The sequence below is a fragment of the Danio rerio genome, chromosome 7 (assembly GCF_052040795.2).
Source record: "Danio rerio strain M-AB ecotype USA chromosome 7, GRCz13ab, whole genome shotgun sequence".
NCBI classification, from domain to species: Eukaryota; Metazoa; Chordata; class Actinopteri; order Cypriniformes; family Danionidae; genus Danio; species Danio rerio.
The window spans coordinates 76,092,501-76,112,382 of NC_141027.1; the positions used below are offsets into that span (position 1 = coordinate 76,092,501).

General features: G+C 34.1%; 1 protein-coding gene across 3 annotated transcripts in view; it reads right to left on the reverse strand.

Moving 5' to 3' along the window:
• Nucleotides 1–418: 418 nt before the first annotated feature.
• The window catches only part of usp53a (ubiquitin specific peptidase 53a), a 90,518-nt gene continuing 71,054 nt past the window's right edge, over nt 419–19,882 (reverse strand). For all 3 annotated transcript variants that reach the window (XM_087262247.1, XM_087262246.1, XM_087262245.1), the window contains 4 exons: nt 15,190–15,254; nt 6,495–6,546; nt 4,142–4,728; nt 419–2,575 (listed from right to left, as the gene is read on the reverse strand). In XM_087262247.1, coding sequence (XP_087118373.1) covers nt 2,499–2,575; nt 4,142–4,728; nt 6,495–6,546; nt 15,190–15,254 — 781 coding nt within the window. In that variant the 3' untranslated portion in view covers nt 419–2,498. The remainder of the gene's footprint in view (nt 2,576–4,141; nt 4,729–6,494; nt 6,547–15,189; nt 15,255–19,882) is intronic.

Sequence of the window (19,882 nt, forward strand, 5' to 3'; positions counted from 1 at the left end):
GGAGCGCTATCCTGCTGAAGAATACACCGTCTCCTGTGGTTTGTAATGTAATGGGCAGCACAAATGTCCATATATTGATGTGTAATACTTTATTTAAATTTAAAGATCTATGCAAAGACATGTTGTTTATGTATGCGTTTGTATTATATACACAAGCAAACTTTTATACTGGATGATTAATCTGTGCATTATATTTAAATAAACATATCAGAATAGTTGGTAAATATCATATGACTAAAGTATAGTGTAGTGTTGATGCTGCACTTTTTAATCTCAGAATGAATAAACACCCTAAAATGATTTTAATTTCCACAATATTACAGTTCTATGTTCACGACTGCGTTCATTTTCATTTGGAAGCATCTCGTAAAGAAAAAACTAGTGAACGGCAGAGTAATTGACACATGAAGTCACCGTGTTATGCTTAAATAAATCAGTTTATTAAAAGCTCTTAACCAAAATGAACTACAATATTATAAAAGAATTGAAAAAGTTAACATTGTCCAGATAAAAAAAAACACCTTTATCCCATCTTTACATACAAAATAAGGCACTTTTCAACGTTCTACCAAGCAATATACAAAAACAAAACCTTTATCATACAAATAAAACAAGACAAGTACAGCTGCATGACTCCTAATACAAGAGGAAAAACATATAGATGCAGCCAACATGAGCAATCTCCAGTGTTTCTGCAGCATTTCTGTGCACCTTCCAGGAAAAACTGAGCTTATCATAATAAAGAGTCCACTTTAATTACTGATCAGTGACCAAATACATAAAAACACAAACATCACACACCCCGAACCAACAGAAAGGCTTAAGACATTAAGACCAGCCGGGTTTAGTTTCTCATGTTTAGCTGAAACATGAGTGAATCTCATAGCAGCTCAAACAGCAGCTGAACAAGCACTGAGTAACCATCAGAAACAGCTTAAACACGCGCATACACACACACACACACACACACACACACTGATCCAACAATCATTCTTCTTCTCTCAGCTCTGTTCATTCAGCTAGTCTTCAGTGTTCAGACAGTGTGGAGGGAGTGCTGGAGGCTCTTCTCTTTCTAATTGTTGTTCTGTTTTGGCTTGAAGTCGTGCAAGCTCCATATGTGATACTGATACACACACACACACACACACACACACACACACACACACACACACACACACATGTGCGCTCATACTGTACACACAAGCATGCAACCACAAGCACAGGCTTACACACAGACACAATCACACGCAGGTACACACACACAAACAAACACACACACACACACACACACACACACACACACACACACACACACACACACACACACACACACACACACACACACACACACACACACACACACACACACACACACACACACACACACACACACACAAATATGTGCATGCATACACGCGCACACTCACACACACACACGCTCAAATTACACTCGCACACATGCAAATGCAGGTACACACACATGCTTACATACACGCAGGTACACATGCACGCTCTCACACTTACACACACTAGCGCACACTCACACACATGCAAGCACATGTGAGCACGCACACACAGGGATACACATACACTGTACGTGCATGCATATACACCTGTGTGCTCGCATGCCTGCTCAAATACACTTGCTCTCTTACACGCACATGTGCGCGCACACACACAGGCACATACACACTTACACACACACACTTATATACACACACACACACACACACACACGCGCACAAGCTCTCACACACACACGCACACATGCAAGCACATGCACACACACACACACGCACGCACGCACGCATACACGCTTGCACACGCTCACACATGCATACAAGCACACACACGCATACATGCATGCAAACACACAGAGGTACACACACACACGCATGCTTGGACACATGCACACTCGCACATGGGCTCACACCCGCTCTCACATGAACGCACATGCACACACGCAAGCACACACACACACACACACACACACACACACACACACACACACACACACACACACACACTCGCTCGCTCAAACACACTTGCTCGCACATGCAAGCGCGCACACACATGCTCACAGACACACATTTACACACATGAGCTTTCACACGTACGCATACAAGCATAGGCACATGCATACTCACACATACACACACACACATACTTGCACACATACACACCAATGTACTCTCACATGCACACTCAAACACACTCCCTTGCAAACGCTTACAAATGCGCACACACATGCGCAAGCTCGTACATGTGATTTGGTGGTTTATGAGGACTCTTCATATTCTTAATGTGTGTTACACTATACACAATGCTTATTAGACCTCTGTACCCCCGATCTGATGTGCTGAACGTGAAAAGAGCCCATTGATTATGATTATTAACAGCGTTGGATTACACTTTTGAACATTTATGTCCTCATAATCCACCAAACATAGTACACACACACACACTCTCTCTCTCTCTCAGTGAATGTAGATGTGTGATCAGAGGAAGCCGTGTTCATCCAGTCCTTTCACTGACACCGGGTTCCACTTTGCAGTGCTTTTACTGGACGCCTGAACTGAAACACAGAGTATTGATGATTAGAGGACACCAGTGCAGCACTTTCACTGCACACTTCTCCAACATTCTTCATAATATCTTCCTCTGTTGAACACAAAAGAAGACATTTTGAAGAATGTTGGAAACCTGTATTTATTTTTCCTACTATGAATGTCAATGGTTGCAGGCTTTCAACATTCTTTAAAATATCTTCTTTAGTGTTCCACAGCAGAAAGAAACTCAAATTGTTTATAACCACAAACAAAAGGAAATTTTGAGTAAACTGTGATTTTTGGGTGAACTATCCCTTTAAATCGAAAATATTGGATCTTCTCAGCTTGACGATACAACTATTTTTGTTATCCGCCTGATAACGATTTTAAAAATAGCATTTACGTTGTGCATTTCCAACATTTTTCAACATATCTCCGTTAAACACTAAAGAAGACATTTTGAAGAAGGTTGGAAACCTGTATTTCTTTCTCCTACTATGAATGTCAATGGTTACAGGTTTCCAACATTCTTCAAAATATCTTTTTTTAGTGTTCAACAGCAGAAATAAACTCATAAAAGGTTTATAACCACTAAAGGAAGAGTAAACAGTGTGTAAATTGTCATTTTTGGGTCAACTATTCCTTTAAATCCAGAAAATGTTTGAATTTATTGGCTTAAAGATATTAATATTTTTAATATCAGCCTGATAACGATTTTAAAAATAGCATTTATATTGTACGTTACCAACATTCTTCAAAATATCTTCTTCTGTTGAACACTAAAGAAGATATTTTAAAGAATGCTGGAAACATGGAATCATCGACATCCATGGTTTTGTTTTTTCCTACTATGGAAGTCAATGCGTACAGATTTCTCAACATTCTTCAAAACATCTTCTTTAGTGTTCAACAACAGAAAGTAAAAAGTGAGTACACTTTCGTTTTTGGGTGAACTATGCCTTCAAATCGAAAATATTTAAATTTATCGGCCTAAAGATTTCAACATTCTTCAAATCATCTTTTGTTTTGAGTTGAGTTTATTTTTGTTGTTGAACATTAAAGAAGATATTTTGAAGAATGATGTAAACCTGTAACCATTGAATTCCACTGTATTTGTTTTTCCTACCATGGACGTCAATGGTTACAGGTTTCCAACATTCTTCAAAATATCTTCTTTAGTGTTCAACAACAAAAAGAAAGTCATTAAAGGTTTATAACCACTCGAAGAGGAGTAAACAGTGAGTAAATTGTTAATTTTTGTCTGAACTATCCCTTTAAATCGAAAATATTCGAACTTGTCGGCTTGACGACACACCCATTTTTGATCTTAGCCTGATAACGATTTTAAAAATAGCATTTATATTGTGCATTTCCAACATTCTTCAAAATATCTTCCTCTGTTGAACACTAAAGAAGACATTTTGAAGAACGGTCAAACCCTGTAATCATTGACTTCCATAGTATTTGATTTTCCTACTATGGAAGTTATTATACTATGAAAGTCCTACAATGAAAGTCAATTCCTTCAGGTTTCCAACATTCTTCAAAATATCTATCAGCACGATATCGATCAGTATGTGTGTGTGCTGTACCTGTAGCTCTGCTGTGTGTTTCTGCAGGAGCGGGAGACACTTGTTCCCCATAGTCGCTCTCTCCAGATGAGGTTTGCTCTCTAGAGTCAGCAGTCATGTACAGCGGTGCTCTCCTCTTGTGATATTTAGCGCGGTACGTGTCCGTCATGCAGGCATCAACCGAGAAATACGTCGTTGGAATCACCGGAGATCCAGAAGCCGCTCTGGAGATCCGCTCTTCAGCATCCTGATCAGAAGAACCAGATCTGGAGCTGCTGTCCGACGGGATCATCCGGGAATCAGACGAGTTTTCCAGCCACATAGAGGGTTTTCCAGTGAAGGAGCCGGGGTCTGCTTGTGGTTTGGGAGGAAGCGGAGGGGAATCAGAGGAGTTTTCCTTCCACTTGAGAGTGGTTGAGCCGAAGTCTGCGTGTGGTTTAGGATGAAGCGGAGGCTCTGGGTTTGGACAGGGAAGCGATGGCAAACCCGCATGTTTTCGGGAATCCTCCAGATTATCTGAAGTGATCCAGTTTGAGTTGCTGGTTTTGATGAAGGGTGGAGAGACGGAGCTGCCGTTCAACATTTCTTTACATCTCGACACCTGACCTCTGCAGAAGGGAAAGCATAGGAAGTTCATCACAATCAGAATTATTCACAATTTTCATTCATTCATTCATATGTTTATTCACTCATTTTTTCATTCATTCATTCATTTGTTTATTCATTTATTCCTTTATTAGTTCATTCATTCAATTGTTCAGTCATTAATTAATTAATTAATTAATCCATTCATTCATTCATTCATTCAATTGTTCAGTCATTTTATTTATTCGTTCATGCATTCGTTCGTTTGTTCGTTCATTAATTTATTTATTCATTCATTCGTTCGTTCGTTCATTCATTCATTCATTCATTCATTCATTCATTCATTTGTTCATGCGTTTATTCATTTGTTCATTCGATAATTTGTTCATTCATTCATTCAATTGTTCAGTAATTCGTTCATTTATTCATTTAATTGTTTAGTCATTCGTTCATTTATTCATTTAATTGTTCAGTCATTCATTTAATTGTTCATGTATTCTTTAATTCGTTCGTTCATTCATTAATTCGTTTTTATTCATCAGTTTATTCATCCATTCATTTGTTCATTCATGCATTCGTTAATTCATTTTTCAATTATTCATTCGCTCATTCATTCATTCATTCATTCATCCGAGTCATTTGTTCGTTCGTTCGTTCATTTATTAATTTCTTTCATTTGTTCATTCATTCATTTCTTTATTCATTCATTTGTTCGTTCGTTTATTAATTTGTTAATTCATTAATTTGTTCATTCATTTATTCAATTGTTCAGTCATTCATTCAATTGTTTATACATTTATTCTTTCATTCGTTTATTTATCCGTTTATTCATCCATTAATTTGTTCATTCATTTATTCATTCGTTCATTCAGTCATTTAATTGTTCACTCATGCATTCGTTCATTCATTCATTCATTCATTCATGTTTTAATAAGTCAGAATAATAATAATATAAAAGTCATTTATAATATACTGAAATATAAAAATAAATTCAAGAGTTACCACTAAAAAAATCATACATTTACAAACAGCACTGATCAAATGTGATTCGTTAAACAACAACATTATTTTCATTCATTTGTTCGCTTGTTCATTTATTCCAGTTCTAATAAGTCAGAATTATTAACCTCCCTGTATATGTTTTACTCTAATTTGTTTAATGGAAAGAAGTGTTTTTCCTCAAGTTTCTAAACATAATAGATTTAATAACTCATTTCTAATAAGTGATTTATTTTATCTTTGCCATGATGACAGTAAATAATATTTGAATGGATATTTTTCAAGATACTTCCAAACAGCTTAAAGGGACATTTAAAGACTTAACTAGGGTAATCAGGTTAAGTTAGGGTAATTAGGCAATCATTGTATAACAGTGGTGTATTCTGTAGACAATCAGAAAACATTTATTGCTTAAGGGGTTTATTAGCCTTATTGACTTTAAAATAGTTTTAAAAAATTAAAATGCTTTTACTTTAGCCGAAATAAAACAAATAAGACTTTCTCCAGAAGAAAAATGATAAGACATACTTTGAAAACTTCCTTGCTCTGTATTTTTGAGAAATATGTGGAAAAAAAACAAACAAATTCTGACTTGAACTGTACTTACATTCATATCTAACACAAGAGGACAGAAATACATTTAATTAAGTGGGAAAAGCCTGAAATTATCCATACCCCTGGGAATTCTGGCTTAGTTATTATTATTCAAGCAGCAAGTTTTTTTTTTTTTTTTTTAACTGGAAATCAATCTATAAGGGGCATCTTTATATAATATTTTCACACGTCTTACCTTTGAATAACAGGACTCACTGGATAATCATATGCTTTCTTCTGATGGTCACCTGTGAGAGAAATGATATGAAATATAGAGTTTTGTATTTATGCAAAATTAACCAGAACAAATATAAGAAATCCCTTTAAATGCTGACTATTGTAAATAAAATAAATAAAATATAACTAAAATAAAAAATACATAAAATTCAATTTAAAATAAATACATAAAATAAATTAATAATTTGAATTTAAAATGATAATAATAATAAAATAAAAGCTGAATAATGCATTTTTTTTTGGTGGTATTAGACACAAAGATGCATTCTGTGTGAACGGCTCCTTATGCTCTTGAACACACGTGATGAAAAAGCACTTTATTGGCTGATGTTTTAATGCGTAGTGTTGTTGTGTAAGTGGTACGTGTGTGTGTGTGGGTTCAGTGAGGATGTTTCTCAGCGGGGGCTTCGGGCCGTCCGGTTCAGACCAGCTCCACTGACTGAACAATGAGCTGAAGCCGCTTGTAAAAGTGGGTTTCTGTAGGGACGCTCCTGTAAATCTGAGCGGCTGACAGATGCATTGTGGGACATACAGTAAGAGCACGCAGGAACATTCAAAGGCAGCGGTGCACGCAATAAAAGATTGTCAGGAAAGAAAAAAAACTAAAACACCACTCTGAATCAACAAGGGGTCTTGAAAAGAATTATAAAGGTATAAATTTACTGATTAAATGGTTTTATTATGCTCATTATAGAATGTGCGAAGGAGTAATGCTCACAAAATTTAAGTTCATAAAGTCTGATTCCTACATTTTATTTTAATTAATTTATTTATTTAAATAATATGGTAATATACTCTTAAAAATTTTACTGTCATTTATGACTGAACATGGTTAGCGATGTATGCAAGTCCATGCATATTTACATGTACATAATAAATATACACACTTAAATTATTTCAAAACAAACTTGTATTTTGGATGCGAGTAATCGAGATTCATTTTCTGCTCACCACTTATATTAATATATTACACAACAATGCATTAAGCTAAAGTAATGAGACTGAAAATGGGGGACGAAACCTGCAAAAACAATAAATAAACAAACCCGTAAATAAATAAACAAATCCACAAACTCATGTATAAATAAATGTATAAATAATAAATAGTGGGGGCAGATAAATAATTTAAAAAATTACACACACAGAAGGATTTTGTATTTTCCCTCACTATCTATTTATTTATTTGCGTATTTATTTATTAGCATGTTTATGTATTCATTTGCTAATTAATTATTCATTTATTTGCACTTATTTATTGGTTTATTTGCATATACATGTATTTATTTGCATATTTATTCATTTGCATGTTTGTTTATTCATGCATTTACTAGCATATTTATTTATTTACTTATTTCCATATGTTTTCATTTGCTTAATTATTTATTACCCCTTTTCACATATTTATTCGCACATTTATTAGTGTTTTTTTGCATATTCATGTATTTATTTGCGCATTGTTTATTTGTTTGCGTATTTATTTGTTCACACATTTATTTGCATTTTAATTTATTTGCATATTAATTAATTTATTTGCATATTTTTGTTTTTTGCATATCTATTATGTATTTATTTGGGTATTTATTATTTATTTGCGTATTTATTTATTTGTTCTTTTATTTGCGTATTTATTTATGTGCATATTTATTTATTAGCATATTTATTCATTGTTTATTGTTTTGCAGGTTTCATTCTCCTTAACTTAAAAAAAATGTTTTTGAATAAAAAAAAAAAAAAGAAGAAGTGTCAAATAAGATTTGCAAACAATGTCATTGTGTCTTTCTACACTAGAGGGCACTACAGACAAATATTTACATTATTGTGGATTTTGCATGTTTGGCTGTAAAAACTCAGTGAGTCAAACTCAATCAAAACATTGATTGCAACTTTAACAGCACATTAACATCAATCTCACTGCACAGAAACAGCAACACGCACACACACACTAAGTAGTGCATGCACTCAAATAAAGCACACATTAACAATAATACACACAGTACAACAGAGAAGCAAACTAGAAGAGGAACTGTTTAATTAGCAATGCACAGTCTGACATCATGGGATTGTGCATTAGTGTGAGTCTGAACAAAGTCAGAGCTGATGCAACAACAACCTGAGATGCAGACAGAAGTGTGTGTGTGTGTGTGTGTGTGTGTGTGTGTGTGTTTCTGTGCATGCACATGCGTTTTTGTGAGAGCAAGTGTATGAGTCTCTGTCAGTGTTTGTGTATGTGCAAGCATGTGTTTTTGTGAGTGTGTGTGCATGATTGTTTGTGTGAGTGTGTATGCATAATTGTGTTTGCAAGTGTGTGTGTAAACAGAAGTATGTATGTAATTGTGTGCTTGTGTATGTGAGTATAAGTGTCCATACGTGTATATGTTACTGTGTGTATGCATGCACAGTATGTATGGGAGTGGTGTGTGCGTGCATGTGTGTGTGTGTATTCTTCTCCCAAGTGCTTTAACAGCTAAACCCCTGTGGCCAGCATGCAATAATGTGAGGACTGGACTTTGGAGGCCATTTTCTGTTTTTTCCGGCCTGTCATGTTTAGGCTGCTAGACCTCATGAGGAAAACCTCCATTTGTAGGCCAACACTCGCAATGTTGGAGCAGATCAGAGATAAACTAAAGACAAAAAACACTGCCCAAGTCAACGGAGATGCCTAATATGACGACTTTAATCCTCTGTTATGAAGCTGCATGCTTTGAGACGCAGTGTTATTCATATCCATAAACACTTTGGGATGATAATGCAGTAAGTACACACACAAGATTCTACAGGTGAGTGAATCAGGCTGAACATCATCCATAACTAGTGCATTACAGATAAACTAATTCAAAGGAAGAGGAACACGACTCCACGGCCAATCACCTGCCAAGTAATGCTTGCATATATAAATATGCACAGATAAGCATCACATCAGACCAGACGGAACTGGATCTGAGCTGCTGAAAATATTTCCTCATGTCTAAGAATAAATATTTTCCATCATGCAACAGGATCTCTTTTAAACGCAGCGGCAGAGAGAAATAGTTATATAGTTATAGTATATAGCTGAAGTTTAATACTTTTACATTTGCAACTATCAAAATAAACCGAATGCACCCCTCCTATCAGCCTTGGTCAAGAGTTTGTTTTTTAAGGGTCATTAGGTTTAGAATCAACAACACATGCAGTATTTGCACATTGATATGCCAAAAATATGTATACTTTTTTTTTTTTTTTTGCACTGAAGGCATATTAAGTGAAAATAAAATGTTGATTTGATGCTTTCATGAAACTAAAATATTTAAAATAAAGGGTGAAATGCTTACACATATGAATATAAAAAATGCCAAAAAATGCTTTTTAGTTATTTAAAAAAAATAAAATAAATAAATAAATTAATAAATTATTTGTTTTGTTTGTTTTTTGCTCTGTGTAAATGCATAGGGACCAACTGCAGTGACAGGGCTTTTCTGTTTAACACTCCTGCTGTTCTGACCTTTACAAGTGTTTTACAGCTAAGAAAACTGAACTACACAATGATTCTCAATGCACACACACAGACACGAGAGTAAACACATGCACACACGCACGCACGAACGCTCAACTTTACTGATTACTCAAAGCCTGTTGATTAACACACAATCTAACATTTCCCTGCATTATGAACTAAACAAAACAACTAAACTAAACAAAGCATAAAAAACAGCAAAAAGAAACACAAAAACAAAACAAAAAAACAACAACAACAAGAAACAACAAGGAAATACAGGACAAAAACAAAATTTAACTAAAAAAAAAAAAAACAAAAAAAACAAACAAAAAACAAAAAACAAAAGAAAACAAAAACAAAAAAAATAAATAAATCAAAACAAAAAGCAAAACACAAACAACAAAATCTAAAAAAAACAAAAACAACAACTAAACAAAAAACACAAACAAAACAAAAAATAAATAAAAAACAAAACAAAAAACACAAACAAAAACAAACAAACAAAAACCAAACAAAACAAAAACGAACACAAACAAAACAAAACACAAAAACTAAACAACAAAAAACCACAAACAACAAAACAAAAGAAACAACACAAACAAAACAAAAACACAAGACAAAAAAAAAACACACAAAAACAAAATAAAACAAAAAACAACACACAAAAACAAAACAAAAAAGATAAACACAAAAAAACACAACAAAACCAGAAACAAAAAAACTAAATGAAACTAAAACGAAACAAAAAGCTTTGCATAAAACATCTATTACACAATTTCAATCAGCATCAATTATAAAAGTACTTCAATATGAATCAATCATTAGCTAGTATTGTGTAATATTACACACTGTTATTTTTGTTTCGAACTAATACTTTATTTGTTATTTTAAAAGTACATTCAATTACTTTTATATTGTTTTGAAAAAATTATTTCAATCAGTCATATTTTTCTCTGTTTTTGACTATGTATTGGAAAACAGTTTGAAACGACACGCACACATACACAATAAATGTAAACAAAATCCATCATTTAAAATAAAAATAAACAAAGCAAATGGCATACATGTTTAAAAGTATCATTATGTGTGCATATTAAATAAATAAAATAAAAACAATCTTAATTATCATGCATAATTGTGTCCATTTTCTGTAAGCCTGAAAAGATCGATAGACAGAACATTGAAGATTCTGCATCAGTCACTCATTCACTGTCAGCGCAGCGGTAGTGCACACTTGAACACTTAAGCGTCAGTAAAAAAAAAAGAGCCTGGAAGGAGAGAGTGAGGACGCGGCGCTGAGAGCTGTCCTTTCTGCTTCACTTCTTCATAAAACACTGCAAGCAGTGCTAAACAGACCCACCAAAACACACACACACAAACAGCTCTGAGCGCCGACAGGCAGGACAAATGATTCGTCCGCAAACACGACCCAGAGTGTCCCGTCCCTGATAACAGGATCAGCACTGCTGTACTCAATACACACTGTAAATAATGCTGGGTTCCATGTGATCTATTTGTGTCGAGACAACTTGAAGGAATTAAGTTGACTGGTGACATTTTAAAATAACAATGCATTACTTATTGGTACTTATTAACATGAACAAACAATTGGGAATACATTTAGTACTGTATTTCATCTTTGTTAATGGCAGCTGTTTAAGGTAATGTTAACTCAGTGCATTCACTAATGCTAACAAGCACAACTTTGGATTTTAATAATGCATTAGGTAATGCTGAACTATGATTAATAAATACTTTTCAAGATTATTCATATTCAAGTGTTAGTAAATAAATTAACCAATGGACCATCATTCTAAAGTGTGACTAAACAGTGTTTACAAATGTAAGTAGACTGAAGAAAACATTTAAGGTCCCCCACCCCAAAAAACCTCAAGAATTGTGTTGATTCAGCTCATTTTAAATAAGTAGTTTAAACAAAGCAGCAAACGTCATTCTTTGAGTGTAAATATACATTTGCTTCATGTAAGATTTACATTTAGAGTTAGTTTTCAAGGTTACATTTGTAATTTTGTTTAATTTTTCCATTTAATTTTAATTTAGTTATACATTTAGTGCTGGGTATGGATTAAACTATTAGATTACATACAAAAAAAAAAATAAAAAATTGACGATAAATATACACAGTACACACACATATATTATGTATATATGAATACTCGTATACCTGCATATATTTGGAAAAAAATATTATACTTGTATATAAAATATTTATATTTATATGATACAAATTATATATAAACATTTAAATATATCTGTTATATATATATATATATATATATATATATATATATATATATATATATATATATATATATATACACACACACACACACGTTATATATATATATACATACATTAAAAAAATATATTTACATATATATATATATATATATATATATATACATATATATACACATATACATATACACATACACACACACACACACACACACACACACACACACACACACACACACACACACACACACACACACACATATATATATATATATACATACTTTCTTTTGCACTTTTGGTATTTTTGTTGCATATTTTAAGTTTTTTTATTTGTATGTTTTACTTATTTGTATCAAATTTGGCTTAGTTTTTTTAAGGTTTACCTTCACTCACTTTTTAAGTCAAATTTTACTTTAACAAAACAGGTTTAAAGTTAAATGGGTCCAAGTTTTTCAACTTAAAAAAAAAATATATTCTGAAAGTTTAGCCCCCTGAATTATCCCCCTGAATTATTTGTCCTCGTTTAATTTGTTCCAAAATTTCTTCTTAACAGAGAGAAGATTTTTTTCAACACATTTCTAAAAATAATAGTTTTCATAAATAACTTATTTCTAATAACTCATGGTAAATACTGTATATATATATATATATATATATATATATATATATATATATATATATATATATATATATATATATATATATATATATATATATATATACCTCTTGGATTTTTTATATTTCTATTTAGCTTTACTTTTTTAGTTACATTTAGTACTTCAATTTAAACTTGTTTCATTTTGCTTGCTAGTAGTTTTAGTGTTGTATGTCGAGAAAGCTTTTTAAAAATTTTAAACATAATAAAATATACATTAGCACCTATTATTAATAATACAATAAGTAAAAAGTGTGTATTTATTAGATGTTTTTAGACTTGTTTTGTGCCTCCGTTTTAGTTTTTTAAAGCAATTTCCACATACATTTCTACACTATTTTTATGCAGATTTCATTCATTTATTAATGTTCCTTTGGTTTAGTCCCTTTATTTATGAGGGGTTGCCACAGCAGCAAGAACCTGCAACTTATCCAGCATGTTTTACACAGTGGATGCACTTCCAGCTGCAACTTAGTACTGGGAAACATCCAAACACATTCATTCACACTCATACACTACAGCAAATTTAGCTTAACCAAGTCTCCTATAGCGCATATGTTTAGACTGTGGGGGAAACTGGAGCACCCAAAGGAAATCCACACCAACAAAAGGAGAACATGCAAACTCCACACAGAAATTCCCACTGACCCAGCTGGGGCGAGAACCAGCCACTGTGCAGCCTATTTTAAATTTTTATTTTTAGTAATTTTAGTACTTAAACCAACTTTATTAGATTTTCATCTATTCCTCCTGTGTACTAAATGATGTAAAGCTTTGCTCTGGTCATGGCTGGAGTGTTATGTTGACTGCGGGCTGTTGTTCAACACACTGTGACCTCAAGTCTCTGTGGTGAATCTGTCAAAGTCTGACAAAACACACACACACACGGCGTCTCTTTCTGACCTGCTGACTCATATTTGTACTGTGCCTTTAGCATAGCAACTTGCTAACATCAAACACAGCTTGAAAGATCAAAACACCAGTCACTCCACCAAAGAAGAACCAATAAAATCTGAAATGCTTTGGCAACAAAAAACAAAAAGACAAAAACAAAACAAAAACTCCAAAAACAAAAAGACACACGAAAACAAAACAAACAAAATACAAAATAAATTAACAAGAACAAAACAAAACAAACACAGACAAAATAAAACAAACCCCCCAAAACAAAAAACAAAACAATAAAAACCAAAACAACCACCCAAAATAAAAAACAAAACAATAAAAACCAAAACAACCCCCCAAAATAAAAAAACAAAACAATAAAAACCAAAACAACCCCCCAAAATAAAAAACAAAACAATAAAAACCAAAACAACCCCCCCAAAACAAAACAATAAAAACCAAAACAACCCCCCAAAATAAAAAACAAAACAATAAAAACCAAAACAAACCCCCCAAAACAAAAAACAACAAGAATTAAAACAACCCCCCAAAACAAAAACAAATCAAACCCCCCAAAACAAAAAACAAAATCAAACCCCCAAAAACCAAACAAAAAAAAAACAACCAAAACAAAAACTCAACAAAAAAAATCCTCAAAAAACAAACCAAAACAAAAAACATAAACAAAAATAAAAACAAAAAACTCCAAAAACAAAACGAAAACAACAAAAACCAAAACTAATACAACGAAAAAACAAACAAACAAAAAACCTTAAAACGATACAACAAAAAACAAACTCCAAACACAAAAACACACACACACACAAAAAAAAAAATCAAAACAAACAAAAACCCAAAATCAAAACACCCCCCCAAAAAAAAACACACACACAACAAAAACAAACAAAAAAAACATATCAAATACAAAATAAAAACAACAACAACAAAATGAAATAAACAAAACAACCCACAAAAAACAAACACAAAAACAAAGCAACCCACAAAAAACAAACACAAAAACAAAGCAAAGCACAAACCACAAAAAACTAACGACACCTGAAAAAAAAAAAACTGAAGCTAAAATAATACCAAATAATATTAAATTAAATATGCTTAAAAGCCTATAATATAATATATAAATAAAATAATTAAAATAGAGTTAAATAATACAAAAGTATATAAATATTATAAATCTAATGCATCAGAAGTACGAAAACACTGTAGACGTGTTTATTAAATAGGCAGCCGACAGCAAGGAAACTCACTAGCTTTATGAACAAAGCTATAACTCTCTCTAGATCCTATTAGCAGCTAAATAACAAATGTTATGGCAGTTTTAGATAACCCTGTACAGAAATAAATACATTTCAAGGTTCCTACCGTAGACATTGGATGATGTTGAGATGTCGGCCTTTGAATCCTCATACCTCCTTTGGTTCAGATCCCTAAAAACACACAACGCACTGAACTTAGTAATGTTCTCAATGAAGTTGTGCTTCTATAACATAAGATATACACCAGATTGTGTGTGCACTTTCACCTTCATTTCAAACATCTGTGAAGTTTCAGCACAAAAATACCTCACAGATCATTTACTATGTCATGCTGTAAACAAACAAAAATAAAATCAATAAAATAATATCAGGGCCGAAGCAATGGCGCAATAGGTAGTGCTGTCGCCTCACAGCAAGAATGTTGCTGGGTCGAGCCTCGGCTGAGTTGGCGTTTCTGTGTGGAGTTTGCATGTTCTCCCTGCGTTCGCGTGGGTTTCCTCCGGGTGCTCTGGTTTCCCCCACAGTCCAAAGACATGCGGTACAGGTGAATTGGGTAAGCTAAATTGTCCGTAGTGTATGAGTGTGTGTGTGAATGTGTGTATGGATGTTTCCCAAAGATGGGTTGCGGCTGGAAGGGCACCCGCTGCGTAAAAACTTGCTGGATAAGTTGGCGGTTCATTCCGCTGTGGCGACCCCGGAATAATAAAGGGACTAAGCCGACAAGAAAATGAATGCATGGATAAAATCAAGCTATACAGACAACCGAAATGTCACAGATTGAAATCAAACACAGTTCTGTTGCTTTCACAACCTTTAAGACCAGTTGTATTTTAATTCTAAATTGAATTCAATCTTATAAGTGTACAGTTTTGCAAACTTTAAGTACACTCTGAAAATTATGTGTAAATTAGAGATTTTCTGTATTTTGTGATTCCTGTTTTTATTTATTCCCGTTTATTTCTGCTTTTGAATTGCATTATGGGACTTTAATATTTATTTATTTTTCTAACTGTGTTTTTATTAAAGTTTTTTATAAACATAGTATACGAATAACATTTACTTGGAATGTTTACAATCACACACGCACAAACACAAAAAAGAAACAAACAAATAGAAAATAATGATTAAAATTATAATAATAAATAAATAATAGAGATACAGCGTAAAAAAAGAGGGAGGGGAAGATAAATAAAAAAATAAATTAATTAATAATTAATTAAACAATATGTTATATTATATTAAGGCAATAACCAGGACAAAGACAAAGCCCCTGACAGCCTTTCAAAGATCAAGTATGTATGTTTCAATTAATGTCCAGGTCTGATGGAAAAAGTCTGACTTCAACTATGAATCTGCAGTCGTTTTCTCAAATGACCTTAATATTTCTTACAACTTTTAACCATGAAATGTTTGAAAAAGTGACTTTTATGACCATTTTTAATAGTTTAAAGTGATGTATTGTCTGTGTTGGTGTTGTATATTACAGTACAGACTAGGGTTGGGCATCTAAGCTATAATGCCGATCCGATACGCATCTCGATACAAAGAATACGATCCGATATATTAGCGATACATTTGTGACATTGCGATGCAACACGATACGATTCACACCCATATCACGATACAATGCGATAGTTGAGCACCAACTTATTAGATCAAGTTTATAAGATGATGTAAGAAAGGATGCTGTGCCATTGAATGAGTTTGATTATTTATTAACCAAGCAAAACCAAGACTTTTTTTTTTACAAACTGGCTTTTCTCTCAGAGCCAGAGTGTCAGTTTACAGTAGAGGGCCATTTTAGAACATATAGCATATATTATTTAAGGATTTTCAAGATAAACAGAATGTATAAGTGCAATATATATTAAAAATATATATATATATTTGCACTCTTTCAACATAAAGGTTTACCATTGCACAACAAGAATTATGATTTAACTTTTCAACTATAAAAACAAGTTTTACAAAGATATATTGTGCCACTGAATATTCAAAACTTAAGGTCGTGAACTAGCAGTGTTATGCTGCTTTGAAACATCACTGTCACTGTAAACAACAGGCTAATAAAAATATAAATAAATACAAATTAACAGGAGGAGGTGTTTAAAACCTTCGTTCTCCATGACACTAGGCTGAATATCTTTGCAGATGAACAATGCAATAGCATTCGTTATTGGCGTAGAGCGAGCAGAACTGTTGCGCATGGAGAAAACTTTCAATTCTTTTCTCACCACTTTTGGAGCTGGTAGCTACAGTTAAAGCAGAGCAGGAAGCCGGGGATGCAGGAACACTGGAAGATGCTTCCACAACAACACCGTGGCGCCGCTTCAAGTGAGATATCAGATTAGTCGTACTGCCCGCGTATTTTACAGATGCGCGGCACTTTTTGCAAATTGCATCTGTCCTGTCAAGTCGTCCAATGGAGGCAGAATCCATAATGTTGCCATACTTAAGATTTAAAACTCAGTGAGGAATAAAATGTTTGTTTTGCATCTCACGCTTTCTGAGGGCGCACCACTAGCTTCATCCGCACACCTGATACACTGAGTTGTAGTGTAAGTGTACACATCCGCAAGCCCGTTGCTAATGCATACTTTATGTAGATCGATAAAATTATGTGCCAAAAACAGGTTGACAACACTTGTTAATAAATAAAAAATACATTCTATATTAAAAATATAAGTTGTATCTTAGAAAAACCGATGCATCTCGATTTGCTTCCAAAATTTCATTCATCCTCTGCTGCTCTACCGATGCACTCGCATCGTGCTCTACCGTGCACTCGCATCGCATGACCGCGTATCGATACATATCGGTTAATCTTCCCATCCCTAGTACAGAAACCTTGAAATAAACCGCCAGTACATTTTCTATTATTTTTACAGACTTATTATATCATTACTTATACATTATATTGTTCAAACGACTAAAATGTCAATAAAAGTCCCTTTCTTAAACTGTAGAGTTGAATTTTCAACATCAAATGTGGACAGAGCAGAGATCAACATCCCATAATGCAAATCACAACCGTAAATAAACAGAAAATGAATCACAAAATATGAAAACTGTTAACTAACATTATTTGTTTCGCAGTGTATATACTTGATTCATGAAACTTCCAGCATGACTGGGCCTTTTAGTCAGTGTACATCAATCTTTTTTCAAGCCTAACCTTTAAAAGACATTACATGGTTAAACAGAAAGGCGTAAACACCTCCACCTAATGTTACTGCAACATGCTGTACTCTGATTCACATTGACAACAAGATCTGCAGGACTACACAAGAATCTGACACCTTCGTCTGACAAAAGAAAAACATACAAAGAGCACTGAGTGGAAAAAGACTCCCCCGACACAGCTTGAACACGATACTGTTCAAAGGCGTACTGGAAAACATTTCAAAACAAGGTTAGGATTGAAAAGAAAAGATAAATACAGTTGAAGTCAGAATGATTCGCCCTCCTGTGAATTTTATTTCTTTTTTAAATATTTCTTATATGATGTTTGACAGAGCAAGAACTTTTTCCAAGCATGTCTGATAATATTTTTTTCTTCTGGAGAAAGTCATATTAGTTTTATTTCGGGTAGAGTGAAAGCAGTTTTCTTAAAAGTGACGCTGCGTCTTCAGTTTCAGGCTCAGGCGCACTTTGCATTTACAGGGTGTACTCACACTATGCTATCCGAGCCATGCCTAGTAGGGGTGTCACGATTTCGATTTTTTTTTTGATCGAAATTTATGCTCAATTTTGATTATTTGAATCAAAAAATAGAATCGTCGATGCTGCCACGCCCCCATGTCACGTCAGCTTGTCTTGCCAAGCGGGAAAAAACAGGCTTGTTGAAGTGCTTGTTGAACTGCAGAAGCAGGAGACCCGTCGACAGAACTTAAACCCTCTCCTCTTTCAATGAAGTCGCCGGTGTGTAAGCATTTTGGATTTCTAGTGAGTTATGTTGACAACGTTCGTGTTGTCGACCAAAAAAACAGTTTTGCAAGCTCTGCTATGTACATATTAGGGTTCATCCGATAGACAACACCGGCATCGCGATCCTCCGCCCGCCCCCGTTGCAAAAAGTACACACTCAGGCCCTGTTTACACTGTCTTTGTTTTTAAATGGCATTTTAGAGCGACAACGATTTGACATCCACAGTGGCGTGTAGCATTTCTGAGCAGCCCTCCTTCCTCTCTACCTCTGACACACACACACACACAGACACAGACGCACACAGCCATGGGCTCGAGACAGCGGGTCCAGGCAGTCAGAGGGTCAGTAGACTGCTTCAATCTTTCACTCACTTGTACTTAGTCATTTTAGCAAACACCTCAGATACTGTTGGCTGGTTCCTGTTGGTTGTGCGTCTTTTTTACCGACGCCATTATAACGACACAGATCACTGCCTATTCACGAGTCCCGCAGAAAAAGTGATTGACAGGTGGTAATTATGTGTGTATCTTGCCTTTATTCATTTACTGTATGATTTGTTTATGGGTAAAACAAAGACCACGCAGGTCAGGTAGTTTAAACGGTAGGCTACAAATAATTAATTGGTCATCAATTAATTAATTAATTATTCATAATCGTAATCGAATCGAGGATTTGGAAGATCGTGACACCCTTAATGCCTAGGCACGTTGTCCAGTTCGTTTGACAAGTGTGAGTGCTCCGAATCACACCCAGGAACCACATGATTGAAAACAACCTACATGGATCAACGTTTTTTCTTTCCCGGTTTTATCAGGTCATCTCATATTTCAGTTTCTCATCAAATCTCCTGACCAATCAAATGCTTTCTAGT